At 35.4% G+C, this 20,746-nt stretch overlaps 1 protein-coding gene across 6 annotated transcripts in view; it reads right to left on the bottom strand.

The window, feature by feature from the left end:
- The window catches only part of PDE4D (phosphodiesterase 4D), a 358,961-nt gene that overhangs the window by 113,519 nt on the left and 224,696 nt on the right, over window positions 1–20,746 (bottom strand). The window contains exon 1 of one of the 6 annotated variants that reach the window (XM_053969116.1): window positions 16,975–17,039. The exons of the other annotated variants lie outside the window; for them this stretch is intronic. Within the exon in view, the coding sequence (XP_053825091.1) occupies window positions 16,975–17,039 (65 nt within the window). Of the gene's footprint in view, window positions 1–16,974; window positions 17,040–20,746 lie in introns of those variants that run through there. 6 annotated transcript variants of the gene reach the window in all.

The raw sequence follows: 20,746 nt of genomic DNA, 5'->3' as shown, positions 1-20,746 counted from the left end.
ACAGAAGTCTGAAAATGCTCAAGGACTATTAAAAATTTTAACTAAAAATGAGAGAAAGCCTCTAACACTGGTTGCTACAGTCTTCAGATGCCAGATACAGTGCTAAGCTAAGTGTGCCTCATCAAAGAAATTAGTCTTTCTCTCATAAAGGAATGTAGTAACAGAAAGGCCAATTTACATTGCTTGTAGCAAGACATTTTTCTTCCAGTATTAAATAAACCTACAAGCAGATTATATGCAGTTAATTGAAAGGGAAGCTGCAAAAAATATACTTTTTTAAAATAAATGTGAGTGACCTGGCAAGCCAAAGCTGTTAAAAATTACTGTGTATTGCAAAACAAAATAGTTTGTGAAATTCTTCTCACAGAACAAGACCAAATCATTCTATTAAAATTTACAACTCAGTCTTGTGCCATGCAAAAATATATACCTGTAGATCTATCAAGGCCAGCTAAAAATTTCTCGTCAGTTACAGAGTTATCTGTAAGCACAAAGCAGTTCCATAGTATAAGATTTGTGCTCCATTTTGCACTAAAAATCTGGGAGAGATGATTGCTTTCTACTCGTTTCGTCGATTAACTGTCCTTCCTGTTGTAACAATTCTTCTTCTGCCATTCTCCATCGGGCAAAATGCACTGCCTTTTTTCATCCTTTCCACAAGCCCCTCCCCAAACACCAAAAGAATGTATGTTTAAACTAACATAAATCACTGCAAAGTCTGGACAAATCATAACAATTATTATAGATTATAGAGTTTCTTAGGACAAAATGATTAATATGAAGTATGTTTACAAATAGAAAAAAAAATCAAAAGCATTTTTTTGATCTTGATGTCATTACTAAAATTGGCATAGGATACGCCATAATTGCTGGTGCCAAGTAGGTGATTATATCACTCAGGAAACATCACAAAATGCACAATCCAAGAGCGCAAAAGAAAATCCATCATCTCTCATTAGCCCCTACAGATGAAAAAATGTCAGTGTAACATTGTTGATTTTGGAACAACATCGTCAACTATTTTCCCCTGATGTCTTGTTATTTCATCCTGTGAAGAGTTCCCAGTTGAATCAACAATTTTGCCAAATAAAAACTACTTTTTAGGCAGTGCTTTTCAGCAAAACTCAGCCGAGGTACCCAAAGCCCTGCCATACTGCCCACACACGGTGGTGGTGATGTGCTCTCATAGCTGGCGCCACTGTAGATGCACCATCCATCACCTTGTTCTGCTGTAAAACTTGCATACAGTCTTTGGCTCTTAAGGAGAAACCTTAAGCAGATGGGAAAGGGGTCCCAGGCTACTGAAGGAGGGACAAACTATCAGGATATCCTTTGTTACATTTGTTTCTTTTTTGGGAATACAGTAGAATAAGAGGATACTAAAACCAGTTCTCTCCCTGGGTGAGTCATCCTGACTAAATCATTTTATCCTCTTCTATGCTTACATTTCCCTACCTGCAAAATGGGAACTTCATAAGGAACCAAGTTCTGAAGCTTAAAATCAACCAAAACAAAATAAATTAAAAACTACATATTACCTAAAATTAATAGTAATTAATTTTAGTAGTGGGAGATTTAATTTGGTAGTAGGAGTTTACAAAAGGTAACAAGAGAAGTATCAGAAACATTGTTTTTTAGGGTGCATCAAAAGCAGGTATAGGTGAGGAAAGGAGAAATTTAGAAAATTTACTAGTTTTCCTCATAGAAAACCTGTGAAGGAATAGGAAGAATAGAAGACTAGCTTATTTACTTGCTTTGGTACATATGCTTTTCAAGATCCCCTCCATAAAAATGCAGCAGAAGACATTAGAATGGGTATTTCTGTAACTTTTCTATGTAAAAGAAGAGAATAATGCAGAAAAAATACAAGAGAAAAAAAAGACAACAAAATAAACCATCAGCAAACAAACAAACATCCTTCACCAAACAATTATTACAAGAAATTTCATTTAAAAAAATTAGAAAACAAAGGAGAACATCTTTCTCACTTCAGGTTAGAAGCTGACTAGATTTTTTGAAAATGTGGTTTTATTTTTTGCCCCACCAAGCTGTAGTTCTATAAGACAAAGAAAACCATTCTGAATTCTCATTTCAGATAGAATTAAATGGTTTGTTTGGTTCTGTTTGGTTTCCGGTATTTTTCAGAACAGTAACAGAAAGGACTAAATAAATTTTTTAAAAAAAGTTAAATGGACAATTAATGCACCAGATGAAACATTACTGAGGTGTAAAGGAGAAAAACCTGTCAGTGGCTAAATATGTGCTTAGAATACCCTACTACACAGCCCTGCTAAGACAGCACATGGACAAGTATCTCCTCCTGGGAATCTTGTAGTTTTGCATTAAGGAAGCCTTGTCAGTACATATCTTCCCACAGTATTCTTTTTTTTACCCCTCCCAGCCATGGTTTTGTTGCCCACAGACCTTTTTGTCTATCCATGAGAAACACAGGCTATTAAAAACATAGCAGGTTTGTGTACTATTTTCCTCTGAAATCTTTCCGTGATTGTTAATAATTAAGGCAATGAAAACAGAAACCAATTTATATCTGACTTCTCCAATGCATGAATGAAGTACCATTAAGTAAATACAGTTTTTGCTAATGAACTTCAGTGTCAATATAGAAGTGCAGCATAAATATATAAGGATTTGTACAATTTAAGGGATAGCATGCTTGAAAAATTAAATGTTTGATTAAAACAAAATAAATTCCTCAATGAGTATTAAAAGAAGGGAGGTAAGGCAGAGAATTTTTGCTTATAATTCAAATATTAAAGTTCATACCATTCCCTGGCATGTGAGAAAGTAAAATAAACAATTATGGGAATATCTGAAGAATATCTGAATCTTCAAGAACTATTAGATTATGCAGTAATGTTTGTAATCGTCTCTATATTCTATCCTTTATGGGAAGCTGGATTGAATTTATTTTCAAAGCACCTGCAATAAAAAATATTGCACAAGACCTCATTCTGCAAAGCTAAATTTCAGGAAACGGGTCCTTTAATTTACCATCAATGAATACAGTATCTGAGGCTAATTCAACATCAAATGAACTAGAAAGTAAATCTGAAACCAGATCCTGGTTCTGAGCCACAGAGAGATAGCAAGGTCAAAGAGTTTCAGAAGTCTGCTCTCAAAATCAATATTCACCAATATTTTTATGGTAAGATCCTTCGTAAGATTCACACACTTTAAAAAGAGGAGCAGCTGACAAAAGGGGAATGGACTGGACATGTGTGGAGAAGGGAGAGGAAACAATAAAGCATCTTTAAGCAAGCTCATCCCTTTTAGAGAATATCTATCTCCAGCAAATGAAATTATATTTATCAATACTTCATATTAAAGATTTGAGAAAAGGGATGTGCTAGTGAGTAAAAGTACATTCCAAGCTGATAGCCCTTAAATTTTCTTCTCTAGATAAAAAAAAAAAAAAAACTGAAATAGAATTTCAATTATTATCACAATTTTATTATTACTTTATTTAAGTGGTCTCTTCTGAGGATTTTTGAAAGCAAATGGAAAGTTCTTGAACTCTTCACTTTTTGATTCTATATTTCCAATTGCCAACAAGTATTTAAACTAAAATAACATCTTATTTTGAAGTAAAAGCCCAAATATTACTATACTCAATACCTCAAATAGAAAAAAGGAAAAATTGAGAAGGCAGAGAGAGCAGCTGGCCTATCTGAATGTTAAAAAAGACACAGTGTTTTGCTTTCAGTTACAATGAATCATACAGAACTTCTATTTCTAGTACCAGGAACCAATAAGAACATAACTACTGGTTAGGAAATCAATCAGTTTTAGGTGATGAAGTCAAACATTCTGAGGAGCTACTGGAAATGGAAAAATGCATGCTTCTCATCCATCTAGAGCTATGTAATGATACATGTGCCATACTAACGGCATGAATACAAAGCAAAACTTTACTTTTGAAATCAATAATTGTAAGATAATTATAAATGTTATAAATGCACAATATCAGAAACAAAGTCATATGGTCATCTTACTAACACAGGGAGAAACTGTGGGGGAGGGAAGTCTTTCTGTGGTGGAAAAGCTGTTTGGACAAGATGAAAGGCTGTGATGGCTTTACAAAATATCATTTCCTAGTTATTCATTTCCAGCCTTTTTCAAGAATGGATATTCTAAGGAGAAAAATGCATTGCTTCACAGCTGTGAACATCCTGCTTGCCAAAAATGCTAATGTAATTACTATCGTGAATCAAAGAAAAACTGTGGCACTGCTGATAAATATGAGTAAGACCTAAACCCTGCCATGTTTGCCACATCCCTGGAAGTCTTCAGGGCTGTGCAGGATGGGGCTGTCAGTAACCTGACCTAACAGAGGAAAGGTGTCTCTGCCCATGACAAGGAGGTTGCAGACAGATGATCTTTAAGGTCCCTTCCAACACAAACCATTCTAACCTTCTGTGGCTTTATGGAAATGCAGATCTCTACAGGTGAAATTCAGATTCATTGGGAAGGGCTCTCTGTAACAGTAAGAACATCAGTTACAAACTGACTGATAACAGGATCACAGTTGTAAGAGAAAAAATCCTTTTAATAGGCAATTGTGGTATTTGAGTTACCACAAATGCTAAGAGTTTATGAAGGCTGACACTACCACTAGGGGTTCAAAGAGTGATTCCTAATGTTTTCCCAGCTCACGTCTCTGACCCTTAAATAATGGAAAACATATGCCAGCAATTAGGTCACTAATCATAGTGTTACCAAGCATAAAAACAGTGCCGGTGCCAATATCAACTGAGTCACTTAATATATTTTCTCAAATGTCCTGGACTCTACATGGCACCAAACCTAAACAGTCATTTTGGTCATACTGAAACCTAGGCAAGAATAGATCTTTCCTTAACAGCATGGAGGTCAGAGCACTGAGCACTGAGGTAACTATCATGTCTTGACTAATGTCAAAAGGGACATTAAAACAAAAACCAAAACAGAGATTAGCTTGACCAGTGTTCCCTAGAGGATAAATCAAAAACAAGCTTTTGCAGACTAGGCTGCAAAGGACACAGCTTCAATATCACTGAACCAGCCAGCATCATTTTCCAGCTCATTAAATGAAGGACATCTGAACAGTTTGCTTGAGAATTGACACAGAGTAGGTTGAACTTTTGAAAAGTAATTAATTATGCAATGGTAGTGTCTATCACTGATGATCAGCAAATTTAGACCAAGGGGTCCCATTGGCTTTGATTCTTATATTCTCTTCTCACACCTTTCAAAAATATTCTAACTTTTAAATGACCCTTATGCTGTGTATATTTCCCCTTGAATGCTGTAATTCCACCCCCCCCCCCCCACACAGTGTCAATTACTCCTTGATTCTTGACAGATTTCCTCTATGTGTGGGTAAAAATGAAAGGTTATTATCACCAGGATTTCCTGTAATTTCAGGTAACAGTGGTAACAGCCTGGTACACAGTTTTACTGTCTTTGGATTCTAAATCACAGATTTCTTTCTATTGTGAAATATATTTTGAACTGTCAGCAATTTAAGGCAGACAAAACTATCAAATCAGGATTTAAATATACTAAAGAGAGGGAGAAGGTAACAAAGATAACAATCTGCTCACCTCTTTGGACACTGACTGTTTTCTAGATCTAATAGAGTAGTTGTAGAAATGGGCACTGAACAGTAATACTGAAACTTTGGAGGTACTGGGATACTTACAGTGCAGGTTTTGGTGTATCGTAAGCTGCATACTAGGGAAATATTACATTTCAAATTTTAAAATTCTGTTTATTAAAGCATAAGAAAAGAACTGAGAGTTATGAAAGAATATAAAGACAGAGCCAAAATGTTCCCTATCCAAGACACAAACCAAAGAGTTACTTGACCAGAATGTTTTTTCTTCCCTTATCACAGGAAAGGCACACATCTACTATCTCATTATCTTATTCATGCAGAGGTTTATACTGCAGAATAAAGGCAGAAAAGAAGTCAGGGAAACATGTTATTCAATCTGGACAGAAATGAATCACAATAGTTCATGACACACAACCAATTCTCCTTTCAGCCCTGTTCTGTTGAAAGAACACAATCAGGACTGGTTTGACTTTTTCAGAATCTCTGAAAAAAATTAAATTGCGAAACAGTGGGTATTAAAAGGTTAATAAACCTAAAGAAATTTAGAAAATAATGGAACAAGAGAAAGAATAGGAGCCAGGAATGAAAAGCTATCAAAACCCAATTTTCTGCTGCTGTAAATAAGCATTTACTTAATTTATAGTGCAGATATTTTTTTCCATTTAAATGTTGTTCCCAAGCAAACAAGATGCCAGGACTGAGCAGAATATATTTGAAACTGCGACCTGTATTATGAATTGTTTCATGTCCAGGTGTTGAATGACTGGCAAGAGATAAAAAGAATAGTAGGAAATTAAATTATTTTAGTCTATATATTTCAATTTCAGAATTCAGTACTATTTTAAGACTAAAGTTATGTAAAATTGAGGTTACATAAAGAAAACATGAAACTCATTTGGAAGCCCTAACAATATCTCTGTAAATGTTCCTTTCAATCTAGCTGCCTACTGCAAAGTAGTTTCAAGCCATGCTTTACAGAAGCATGCTCAAATGAAATTATGTTTGTACATTTTTAATTGCTTTCACATCACTGAAAATTATTTGAAGAAAACTTGTGCTACAATGAGCTACAATGAGTGGGAAAGGGGTCTTTAGTCTCCAGCATCAGCAAAGGATCCCTTCAGGGCTTTAAGAACAGGCCAGTAAGAACGTATGGTGGGTTTTTTCCCATTTCCACTACTGAACTTAGGGTAACTCTGTTTGTTTGGTAGCCAAAATAAGCATGCAAGGAGTGCAACAAGGGACTAATATGGCCTCTGCCACTAAGAAACATCTGCTGATGAGTATAACCAGAACATCTACAAGCTGAGGTACTGATGTTACTGCTGTTCTTTTGTGACCTGACATTTTCATTTGTCATAGGCAAATATGTTCCATTTTACCCTTATTGGGTCTCTAAGATGAAGCTTAAATAGAAGTCTCGCACTCTTACTGCAAGCATAAGCCTGCTGACTTTTAATTGTTCATCTTTACTTAATCATATTTCTCTCCACAAAATAGGGCTATACCTGCCAACATTTTAAAATGCAGTTTCAGATTTAACAGATGAAAAATAACTAAAAACTGCACACAGGAATCAGACAAAATCTATCCAGCATCTGTGAAACAGCATTTCAGTCCATCAAATGTCCTTCCTCTGTATTACCTTTTTCCTGTGTACACTACAACACCAGCAGATATTATCACACAATCTTTATGCAAAACATGCATAGTAAATATACATATTAATCAAGAATAAGACAAGAATAAGAAGTAAATACACCCAGAAAGATATCTTTTTTTGCTCTTTTTTTTCAAGGCAAAACTTGAAAAAACAGGTTTTTTTGATCACACAGGGAAAATTAACAACACAAGTTTGCACAGCTGTCTAAACTTGAAGGTCAGGCCTTCTAGAAGTCCCTGGGGAGAGAGCTCAGAGGAAATCTGGGAACACCTGTCTGCATTAGGATGTAATTTCTGATTTTCTGAACAGCCTTCTGGACTTACATGAATTCCCTTGTTGACTATGCTAGCATAGGTGAAAGGATTGTCTTAAAATGGTAAGATTTTCAAAGCACCAGATTTTTCCTCACCTTTTAATTTGTGAAATTTACAGTATTTTCTATAATAATTAAATCTTTAATTTTTAAATGTGAGAGCTGAGAATGTTGTGTGACTATTAGACTTGAGCACATAAAAATTACTCAATCTATACTAAGGGAGAAGACAATAGAAGATTGATGAAAGATTTTTATGAAAGAAAAATATTTGACTGGAACAAAAGTTAGAATTGGAAAAAGAAAAAAGGTATTTATGTATAGAGTTTAATTCAGACACCTCAGGATGGCATGCAATGAAATCAGCAAGATTAAATACTAGTAAAACCAAGAGGTTCACTTCTGGAAATGTGATACACTTCACTTGATCTCATAGAACATAAGGAGTGCAGGCTTTATCACACTGTGGCTTCTCACAATAAATGTGAAGATATACCACTTGTGAGAGGTAAATAAAATTTTTTGTTCACTGGAAACACCTGGAAAATACATAGATACAAGCAAGGAAAGTGTAAATTATACCGTATAATATAGATTATATATTTCAAGTAGATATGCACATTTCCACAAAAGGACTTTTGACCAACTTTACGGGCATCACACATCTAAGGTGCAAATATAGTAAAAGGATGAAACTGATTTGAGCATGTCTGTATTCATGATACAGCAATAAGGGTGTCAAACAATTTAGGAGATGTTGAACCAGGAAGGATGGAAGCTGCAATAATGCAATTGCTCAGTTTTAGGCATAAAAATACCTATTTTATATCTAGAAGTTTTGAAGGCTAAAATTGAAACAAGTATTTTTTTCATTAAGTGAAGTTAACAATATGAAAAGAACAGTTTTCTGGCAGTCTTGCAAAGGTAAATTTTAATGGCATTCAAATGGCAAAGGCTATTTCTAACTCAGTTGGAAAGGAAACTCGGACAGAAAATGTGCAAATGGGAGGAAGTAAAGGTAAACTAGTTACAGTGTCAGAGCTCAGTAATAAGGCATATATAGAGGGCTAGAACAAGAGAAAAATAGATGTTGGTTAAGTCAAGGAAAGACCACATATCAAATGAAAGCACGGCTCACAAGCTTAAAACTACTAAATGTGGAAACCTCTGAGACAATAAAGATGATTATGAATATGAATATAAAGCTCTGAGAAGAAGATGATCTTATATAACTGATCTTGTGTAGGTGACACTTCAGGGCAGCAGCACCCAAGGAGCTTTCATAGTGACTGGTTGTTTACTTCTCAGTATATACCTCTTGTAAAGAATTTCCTAAAAGCACTTACTGCAATCTGCCCTGATGTGTGTGGGGATGGATGCTGGCAGCAGCTATGAGATGTAGTACAACACCACGTGGAATTAGTCACTGTCCACAAGCAGCCTGTCATGGTGTCAGAGGGTTAACTGGCCTTGTTACAGCACCATCCCACCAGCCTCCAGGGCAGTACAGCAAGCGCCAACATGCAACTCTTTGCCATGCGTTGTACTGTAGGAATGCAGTACTTGTGTCCTTTTTCTGAAACTTGTTTTGGGTACACATCATAGAGAGACAGTTTCAGTAGGTTATTATATAACTGCATATGGAAAGTTCTTCAAAATTTAGATAATTAACTGATATAACTACCCCAAAATTACAATTATTAAAAGAAATTTAAGGATAAATTTCAGAAGTACTGAAAGGTATTTTCATTTTAAAAAATTCCTTTTTTTCTAGTCTAAGCTAATTTTTATTCAAATAGTTTATTTGAATAATGATTTTCAATTACTAAATTGAAACAAAGTACCATGAAGCTACAAGAATTTTGTTAAATTGATCTGTGCTGGATGTATTTTGAGAGATCTGACAAAGAGAAAGGAAGTTTTTAATGTTTCTGAAGCAACCATCTTTTTTTTTTTTTTTAATGCTTAACACTTTGATAAAAGGGGGAAAGTTATTTCTTAAATAACTATTAAAAAATTATTTTTGAATTAGTACATGAGGTTTTGAGTCTATTTATAAAGGCACCAAAAAGTGCTGTAATAAAGCTTGCAAATGAAATAGAGAAGCAACAAATTTAAGTAATGGGTTCTTTGTGCCTCTCAAATCCTTGAAAATGAGGTCAGATGAACAAATCTGTTTCTGCCATTTAGCTTCTGAAACTGTTCTGCCATTTTATACATTATAGATCTGAAAAGCTTTCATGATTTTTGATGAAAGAAAAATATTTAAAAGGTCATATAATATTATACTATGCATCTATCTAAGTCATTAATGCCCTCAATCTTCCTTTCGTATCAGCCATGGTACCAAATGAAGAAGTGCAGAAATCTACTTCTGGCTGTGTAATGTGAGCTAAGAAACATACTCTAGGGCATATTAGTCTGAATTAGAAACTACCATAGCTGAAATCTGATGGGAATCACAATAATGAGATTAAGTAATTTGTGCTGTCATTGGAATGACATCACTGCTTAGTGATTTCATGGTTGTGAATTGACCTCACTTTGACTGCAAGGTTCTTTCAATACTATATTTAGCCCAAGTAGGTTCTTGCTGTTGTGTTCTAATACTTCCTATTCCATACTGGACTTCCCTTATTTTATGTGGATCTTCCCCTTATATTAGAAGATAATAGTAAAACTACTAAATATTAAAGCATTTATTCAGCATAAGCTAATTTAGTTGCATCAGAAAGAATTAATCTGGCTATATATGCATACTGCAGGTGTCACATACAAGTTAGATTTCATGAGTGGTGCTTAGGCTGATTAAACCATTGACATCAAGAGTGCCTCTTTCTGAGGCAGGCATCTAAAATATGTCACAGACACGTCATACCCTGAAAGCAAATATTTCTCTCCACCAAGAGGTTACTAGACCAGGTATGATAAAAATCTGTCTAGATGAGGTGAATCCCACCTATTATGCTTTACACTATAATTGTGCCTCTCAGAATACAAGGTAGGGAGAAAGATAACCTCTCAGTGTGGAATTAGATACAAACAAATGGTTCAGACATGGTGTAATGGAAGGCAAGGACTTGCCTTATGGCAACTCAGCATTGATTCAAGTTGTGACTACCTTCTATCCTCATTTGAACCAGCTGTGAATGGGCTTTTCGTCATTCGGCTGAGCTGTCAATTGAACTCCTCATGGAACTTGCTGTCCTCTCCCTTATTTCACACTAGGGACAGACACTGAAGTGCCACATCTTCACTGGGCCTCATGGTTGTTAGATTTGAACAGAGCTTTGTCCACAAGCTGATAACATACCAGATGTGCTCAAGGAGAAGGTGTGAGAACTGTGCTGTAAAGACAAGATTATATTTTCAGGAAAACTGAAAGTGGATTATTAATACACTCAAGTGAGTGGCAGAGAACTAAATTGTGTGGTTGTGTGTGGTGGAGAAAGAATTTTACATAAGTTAATATGGATGCAGCTTCAAAGAAAGTATCTTGTAGGAAGTGCCTTTCTTTGCTGGAGTCACACTTTGCAATTTGTTCTCTTTGGCAGGATTTGCAATGTTTGTTTATTTTTTTAAAAAAAATCCACATATCCTATAAAAATCCACAATTTCTATATGGAGTTCTTATCACATTAATGTTAAAGTAACTGGATTTTATTATTGCAATGCTAATTCTTCTACTCTACAAAAATACAGATATGGGAACATGCCAAAAAAAATAGCTAGAAAACCCAGTAAAAATTATTTAAAAATATAGCTCAACCTGAAATGGCAGTCAAAAAAGCTAACAGCATACTGGACATCAACAAAGGTGCTGAGAAAAAAAAAAAAACAGGTATAATTTTACCACTTTGTGAGAACTTTGGTGTGTTCATGTCTTGGATAATGCCTGCCTTGATCTTTGTATTTCAAGGACACAGCAGTCTTTGACAAAATACAATGAATGGGAGCTAAAATGATCAAGAGATGGGGCAGTAGCCTGTTTAGGGAAATATAAGAAAGCTACAACTTTTCCATTTCTAAAAGAAAAGGCTCAGGAGGTTATAACTGAACATCACAGAATCATGAAGCTGTTGTATAAGTGAATGCAGACTCTTTCACAAAATGCTGCAATGACAGAACTCATTTTAAAGCACGCTAAAGAAAATGGCTTTCCTAGATAGGCAAAAGATTGTCAGAAGGCTGTAGGGGAAGTCAGTTTATTGGCAAATTCAGAAAAGACATTAGGTAAATCTGTAGGCAAACAGGTACATAGACGATCTGAAAAAGAGAAGCCCAGGGTGAACCCTGTAACATCCCTAATACAACACCAGTTAATGTTGGGCAACAGGATGGACTGCAGAAACTGCACAGGTACTCAAGTATTCCTGTTGCTACAGGTGATAACAGAATACTCGGTTAGGAAGACTATTGGCCAGGCCCATGTCTTATTCTGTTAGAAAATAGACTACTTGATAATTTCAAAATCTACCACAACTTTGTTGACAAAACTGCAATTTTTCCCTTTCATTTTGTAAAAATAATACTTGTTAACATATTGCACTATGGAAAATAGTGTCATGCTGACTTTGCAGACTTCCTCACTAGCACGGAGCAATAAATAAAAGCATATATACCACCTTGAATTTATATGGTTGTCTTGATTTGATGTCCATACTGCTTACAAAAGCCTATTTATCTTAATGAAGTCACCTATGAAGTCCATCAAAGTCAGACTTCATGTAGGAAAGACTATATCTATAGCTTGCAAGCTTTTCTCAACTTTCAGAAATCCCATAATTTTACATATGATACTTGTACTTCAATCCCTACCTACGAGTTTGAATGGTGTGCAGCTTGCATTGAACTTTCCCAGAGCACTCTATTCAATACCTTCAACTACTAAAAGTGCAATTGGATATTATGTGAGGTCCCAACCCTCTTTTGTTTAAGAGCAGTTTTATAAGATATGGCAACAAGGGACAAGTAATATCACCAACAATGCCTCACACAGACAATTATAATACTCTAGAGGAAAAGAAATTCACTCAACAAGGAAATAAAAAGCCTTAACCCTTTAGCAGCCAAGTGATATGAATGCTGTTAATATTGTTCACAGTTATATTTACCTATGTTAACATTCTCTGCCCCGTAGACAAAGATTCCTTCAAGGAGTACCCTGGTTTTGGTGTTGATGTCACCAGTAGTGGGATTCCCATCCTGGAAATCAGCAGCTAACTTTAAATACAGGTCTGATAATAATAACCTAGAAGTATATGACTCATTCAGTGTCATTTATTGAATATATTAATCATCTTTGTAATGGCAATAGGCTTGTTAGCACCAAGGGATTAACCAAGGAACTGAATTATTTTGGGATGGCCAGTTACAAAGCAGTGTGATGTGGCCACAGCTTCCTCCTGTCAGACAGGGCTACCAAAAGATTGGGTCACACTTTTTCCAGAGTTCCACTTCATGGTACCTTTAAATCAGGAAAGCAGTGCACCTACCTGAGGTCAGCATAGCTGAACGTCAGCTTGTTTGTTTGTTCTAGCTCTTCTGCCCCAGAAACAATGCTAGTCACTGATGTCAAGTCACAAGAATTTTGCTCTCGCTATTCAATAAAATTTTATTACCATCCCTCTTGTGATCCACATATTAAAGGTTAGAGAAAGTCCATACAAGAGATAAGTTTTGTCCCACTTATCTATAAATATGTCATAGACTGAGAAATACATATTTGACAACATCTTTCAGTAATTTCCATCATATTGCATACAAGCAATATCACTCACTTCTAGAGCTAAGTAAGAACAGATGCATTGTTTCACACAATACCACAGACTCTATTGTTGAAGACCTCTGCTCTCTGGGTTTAGACAGGTCACTAGACAGGCTGTGCCCTTTGCAGGTAAATCTACCCTAAGTTCCAAAACCCAGAAAAGCCTGAACTGGTCAGTGTTACAAAAACAAAATAAACTCAGTAATGCCAACTCACAGAGTAAACATGTAACTATCTCTAGTCACATAATGCAGAAAGAATTGTGGAAAAAAGCTGACAATACTCCAGAGGCTTATAGCTCTTTTGGCTAGTTATATGTATCATGAAACACGAAGGCTGATAAACTGCACTATTTACAGGCAGTAGGTTCTGTCCAACAACTGAGGCTGCTTTCTTGACTTGCCATCAAGCAAGCATTCTCAACTTCTCATTTAAACTTCCAAAATTCTGATTCAATTCTTCCAAATAGATTTTTTTTTTATATGTTCAAACTTTTCTTTCATTACAAAAGGAAAAAATCAACAGAAATATGACATTTTCAGTAGAACACTACTGCTTTACTGTTCAGTGGCAAATAGTCAAGAAAATGTAATCATATTATCATTTGTCTGTCTCAGCCAAAGTTTAATTTACTGTGATTTCTTTACTTCCTTGTTATTCCTTCTCTGGAATAAAATGACTCATCAATTGTCTTAGTTGAAAAGTCTGCACAAACATTTATCCCTTCTAGATTATTCTCTAGAAGATTTATGATATAACACCATACTTCACAATCACACCCTGAATGTAGGAATGAGTGGGAATGTGTGGAAGAATTGAGCAGCAATAACATAACAGGTAATAACCCTTATATAAGTCACTTTCTTGTTCTGTATAAATACTAACCATCTGCTTTTTCTTCAGTCACCATAACATCGAGATAAATTTTCCAGGCCACAAGGGCAAGAGAAGATTTGCCTACAGACCTTATCATCACAGTAAAGAGCAGCCATCCCCAACCCATTCACCTTTAAAGCAGAGGCATCAGCACAGCCTGGGCCTGCCTGCATCTGCTCAAAGCCAGATGGGGTACTCATCATAGCACCACCAGTGAGATATCTCCACCAAAGGAGTTACCCTTTGATTGCTTTCTAATATTGATACTGAAAAGAATATCATGCTTTTACCACACGTATGCTTTTACACTGAACTTACTGTATTTTTTGGAGAAAGAGTGAGTCTGATTTCAGGGCACCAAGAGCAGAGGTTTCTCTATCTTATCTTTACATCTCTTCTGTCCTTTCACTGGCCTCTGTGTGTTGGGAGCCTGACTTCTGATCCTCACAGGAACTTTATTCACATGAGAAATGGTAGAGGAAATCCTGGGATCATTTTTTCTCAAACCCTTGCAAAAGGGGTATCCATACTTTAAAACAGTCCTGTCAGTCAAGTCCCTGTGCTCTTGAGACCCATCTTCTCCTTCCTCCTGGGCACTTCTGATCCTCCTACATAGAGTGAGATCACTATATCAACAGATTCAAAAAAGATAATTATGCTCTTCCTGTCTTCTGGCCTGAACACCTACCAATGCTTCTGATTTAACCCTGATTTAACTTTTCCCTAAGCATTAATATGGTGGCAAGACTATAGTGTTGTTACTCTCTCCTAGAGAGCTGCAGGAAGGTGCTGACCCATGGGTACAAACCCACAGACTCAGGCAACAACGCACACAAAGCAAAGTCAAACAGACAGTTTGGAAACTGGTCCTGCTCAGGCCCTTGAAGGTGGCTGGCTGGGCAGCGTGGGTAGGGTGGGCTGGTCTCAGCTGCCACCTCCCCAGAGGCAGCCAGCAGCTGAGCTCGGTGTGGGCAGCCAGCAGTTCGCTCCCATTCTCTCTTATCTCTGCAGTCTTGTTTTCCCTCTGGTTGGGACAGGGCCTGCCTGGCTTTGCTCCACACCACCACAGAACAGCATGTACCCTCTCCAGTAGCCTTCAAGTATCTCCCTGAGAGCTACCTCTGAGCTCAGGTCATGTTCCCAAACAGCAGGGTAGCAGAGGACTTCCAGCTTACAACCAGCAGAACAGGTATTCTCAGATATCAGATTAGCACTATGACTAAAGGCAACAGCAACAAAAGAAAGGCAGGAAGGCATTTTAGACAGAATACTTGGTGCTTAAATTAGTCTGCAACTATTAGTTACAAGGATTTTTTTTTTCTTCTAAACTATTTTTTTTCCTGCAAGAATTAACGGAGGCAGTCAACAACAACAACAAAAAAAGGGCAAACTTAATCAGAGGTCCTGATTTATTTGCACAGTTGTACGTAACAGCGAAGGTATGTATGTTTTAGCTCACTTCCTTGGAGACACCCTGCAGAATGTAGCAAATTAGCAATATTTAGTTTACCAACATGGCATTGAATTTTAATAAAGACATAGAGACACTACTTACTGCATTTATTTCAGCAGAACTCTGCCTTAGCACTTTCTGAGAACAACTAGGACTACTCTTTAGATTGAGTAGTGTACTTGTTTAATTTCCTTTTACTACAAAATGGTTTAAGTAAAAGATAACTGGAAGAAATTTCTAACTGCTTTAACAGTAATACTGGCATGGCTTTAGCTCAGAGTCAAAATTATTTGAAACATAAAGGTTTTATAAGGCTAATATTTAATTAACTGGATGTATGTCCTCACAAAGAACTGTATTTAGTCACTAGTCTATCCCTCAGTAACACATCAGCCATTTATATATTAGAAAAAAGCTATATTTTAAAACACTTCTTTTAAACCTGTAAAATATAGCTCTGAACAATTAGTCTAATATGTGTTTATTAAAATTGTGGTCGTTTTACTAAGTCACAGGGAGAAGAACAAAATGTGGGACACATTAAGAGAGTAAATTAATTTATTTCTCATACTTCATAGAAATCTGTCCTGTCAGTGCCTACCAAGTTTTAAAAAGCATGAAGTGATGCTTAAAAAACATAAAAAAAAATAATTATTCAAAAGAGAAAGCTTTGCTGATTCATAACTAAAAAATATGCAAAAAAATTATACAGACAGATCAATATCACAAACTACTTCTACTCCTTTAAGACTCAGAGAGCAGGGGAAACACATGAAGCATAATACAGCACAGTCTTACACATGCTGCTACAAAGTCTGCTGTTTCCCAGGATACATCTCTACCAGTAAGTCTATTTATGCAGCGAAACTACATGTAAGCATCCCAAAATAGCTCACACAGCCTATAACTTCATTTTACTCTCCAGCCACTAGAAATGCAAGATTTGTGTTGTGTGTTTCTCTTACTGAAATAAGTGTACTGAAGATTTTTAGATGACATCTCTAACTGTAAGGAGTATACCCGACTGCTGAATGGGTAAAACCTTGTAACATGTTACAAAAAGTATGAAAAGGATTATCTTTTTAAAAATTATAGGCACTGTATTTTATAACAAAAAGCTACATAATTTTGTTTCTTACTAATAATTGTGCAACTCAGCAGCTGAACACCTTCAATAACTATGCAATATCTATCAAATCAAAATTAAAGCCTGTGACTTTCTTGGGACATATCTCTGTGTCATAATAGGAAGGAGAGCCTGAAAGAAACAAGTGAACCACATTACCACATTGCGTCGGCAGTCCTTAAGGAGCTGGTAGATCGGGATCTTGGCTTCATAACAATGCTCATTTTGAAAAATTCCTTCAGTCACACGTCAGTTGTCCTTAAAAAGATCATTCTCAAAGTGCTCAATTTCAGAGAATTTTTAAAAATCCTCTGCTTTTTAACACCCTCCAAATCCGTCTTGTGTAAAAATCCAGGCTGTGGAGGAAGAATTCTAACATGCTGCAACTCCTTCCTTTTTCATGCTGAGTTTACTCTAGCACTGTGCTGTTCGGAAATGACAGTGCTTTTCTCCTCTGTCTTGTATTGCCCTGGGAGGAACTAGTCTATTTTGAACCTATTCTCCTTTCAGGTCACATGAGAATGAAGGCAGCGGAAAAGAGTCCCTATCTCTTTCTTTCAGTTTGATAACAACAGGTTTAAAGGTCAATAACATTAAAAAAAAAAAAAAAAGAAAAAAAAAAAAAAGGAAGAAACAATAGTTCTGGATAATAAATGAAAGAAAAGGATGAATGTAAGTTACAGCAACATTTCTGAGTTTGCAAAGAAATTCCACTTACAGACATGCTAGATAAATTAGTCCCTGTGGAGTAAAGAGAGGAACAAAGATTTTTTTCATTCCAAATCAGCCAAAACCCTTACCCAGAAATGTAATTCTTCCCTTTCTCTTTCTCCTAACCCTTGCTCAGATACTGTGAAATAGTTCTATTATCTAACTTCACAAACCAGAAAGTATTCCCTGTCTGAAAGACATTCAGAACACTGTGGGGAAGTTAAGTAAAAATTAGATTCCTTGTTGACTGTTAAAGTCAAACACACATACAGATGGTGATTGTTATTAATCACTGAAGGACAAAATACCTTACTTGAAGAACTACAATATGACTTCCTTTCTGCTGTACTTCAGTTATCTTTTCCTGTTATAATAATTACATTAATAGTTTATGCATTACAAAAATATTGCATTTATAATTTCTAATAAAAAAAATTCAAAAAATCTTTGAGAGTTAATTCCTATGTTAATATATTTGATATATTTCAGCATTAAAAGAGGGGGAAATTCAGCAAATAAGATAGGGGTTATATTGCTTAATTTATACATTTTTGAAAATGCTCTGAAGAGTGTTAGAATTGGTTTTAAACTGAAAGAACAAATTTATTGTAGAACAAGTGTTTACATGCTTAATAGCCATTCCTTTGCAGTCTCTACAGGTTTTGCAGTACATTATTTTGGATGGGAGTGAAATAATGAAATAATGAAAACAAGCACTGAAGATTATTTTTATAAAATTTATATAGGCTTGGCAAATAGAAGGAAAATATGATAAATAGATTATGCATCAAAAGAGCAAAAAATTAATCTATTTTTGATTAATTAATTTTTAATTAATTTTTGATTAATTAATAGTTTGTAAGGCTCCCTACAACTTTTGCACTTTATTTTATGACAGTACAATAAAATGTATTCCCAACTACACTGTATATCACTAGAAAAGATCCTAACTTGCCTAGAGGCTTTTGACGGTAATCTGCATACAAATTGTTCCACAACAGCAGAAGTAATGTTAATAATGGTTCTTGCTCTGCGTTCTGTTCTTCATGTTTTCCATGTTTTCTGGCACCTGTCTCTCAAATATCACTTAGTGACTTGCAAAGGACCTTTTGTAGTAGTTCTATGGAATCAAAAAAGTTAGCATCAATGAATGGAAAAGACATCTGTAGTAAATTTAGCTCTAAGGGTCATACATAGGACCTTTATTAACAGTTGGGTCTGTTACTGTGCAGGTCACACATCTATAGAAGTGCACATAAATCAGGTACCATGTTGTAAAACTTTTTTATTCCTTTAGCAGATAGAATAGGTCATTAAAAAAAAACAGATAAAATAGAGATCATTGACTGTTGCAGAATACCTGATCATTTTAAAGCTGTTTTTTTTAGTTTTGTTGATTATTTATAATTTATAAATATAAACATTATTCCAATTTTACACAGAAAAACAAAATTAAGCAAAACAGAGCTTCTGACTAAGTTTTTTTGCAGTACCATACTGAAATTGAATATTCAAAGACTATTTCTGTTTTGTCACAAAGTAAATATCTCAGGATGGTCTGTTTTCAGTAGTATATCAAACAAGATGCTGCCTTTTACTTGTAGTTACTAGAAATATAACTAGAAATATTAACATACATATATACTAAGCACTACTATACATTATAAATACATTTTAGTTGCAGGTACTCAATCTGAGTCACTGTTTTTCAATGGCAATTCAGAAAAAAAAGTCCTCATGGGGTCACAGCTCTCCATCTCATTAACTAACACCCACTGCAAACCTGCTTTGTTAGTCTCCATCCTCAGCTCTTTAGAAATAACCTCCTGTTCTCCAAGTGCCTACTAACTTCAACTACTATGAAATATATATTAAGCAACCATACTTCAAGTGGCCAAATCAGAGACTGTCTTCAAGGAGCAACCTCAGACTCATAGGCTTCCCACAAAAAAAGGGAATGTACCAGCAGGGAGATCACAGACCTCTAGGGAATGTTCTAGGGAAATTAATCAGCTGACTTTGTGGAAGCAAAGGAACCTCTTAATATTCATCATGAGAAAGGGCAATCTTTTTCTAGAGAGGTTTCTAGAGAACTCATTAGAACAACTTTGGCAGTTACAATAGGTTCTAATTCGTACATAAAATCTGTTGTGCTACAATTAACAACAGAGGCAGATTTGTCTAAGTTTTATGTAAAGATAGGAGAATACTAGTCCACTGTGCTCATAGAAGATGATGTAGCATTTATTTTTGTATTTGGCATGAGGTCAAATAATAAAAACTCTCAATTTCTCATTATTTGAGGAATTAAGAGAAAAAAGAATTAAGGAAAATTAAGAGACTAAATAAAATTGTTTAAATACCTGATTTGTGCATGTAATCTTGTAACTTAAAAAGAACCCCTAACAATCCCATATTTATTTTCCTTTTTTTCCTTTTATTTTTTTTTATGGTGGCAGGAAAAAAGCTTTGGAAGAGAAGTCTTAGGATGCCATCACGTTTAAGGCAAGTGATGATTGTATAATAAAAGTAATGAAGAAATTATTTAAAATTAATGAAACTACTTAAAGATGGAGATATTCAGTACTACGAAATATACTAATAATAAAAGAATCAAGAAAAGCAATAATATTTTTTATCTGCATGTAACATCAACCGAGGTTTTAGCTGTATAGTTAAAAGGTCTAAGGAAAATAGACACAGAAACCAAACCCCGTTAAATGAAAAGTGTGCTGGATTCAGCCCACTTTGAGCAAGCTTACATTTTAGTTACCTTTCTTCAAATTAGTAACTAATTGAATTATACCAGTGCTACAGTGCAAAGAATTGAAAATTAAAATGAATTGCCAGAAGCATGGCTTATGGAATGAGGTACAGGACTGATTCTTTTGTTCCATGCTTGGGAACATCTCTTTCTTCAGGGTATGGAAAACTCGCTGAAACATTCAGAATTTTGTCTTCCTAGTTCGTAAAACAAGGATAACCCACATAATGCTGCTTGAAAAGCACTTGGACATCATACTGATGAAAAATGCAATAGGAGACAGGTTATTTTTGTTGCTCTATACTAGCTGAAGAAATGGATTCACAACTTCAAGCCTTCAGATATGAATAACAACTGGGCTCTTAAGTGTGGAGCTTGGAATATACATTACCAAATGAAAGCTATAAAACAATCTGCTGCCTTTTGATATGCAATCTTAGTTTTGCCTTGGGTTTT

This window comes from Vidua chalybeata, chromosome Z, assembly GCF_026979565.1.
Source record: "Vidua chalybeata isolate OUT-0048 chromosome Z, bVidCha1 merged haplotype, whole genome shotgun sequence".
NCBI classification, from domain to species: Eukaryota; Metazoa; Chordata; class Aves; order Passeriformes; family Viduidae; genus Vidua; species Vidua chalybeata.
Note: the sequence above shows the minus strand (reverse complement) of the source record. Positions and strands in the feature narration are given on the sequence as shown.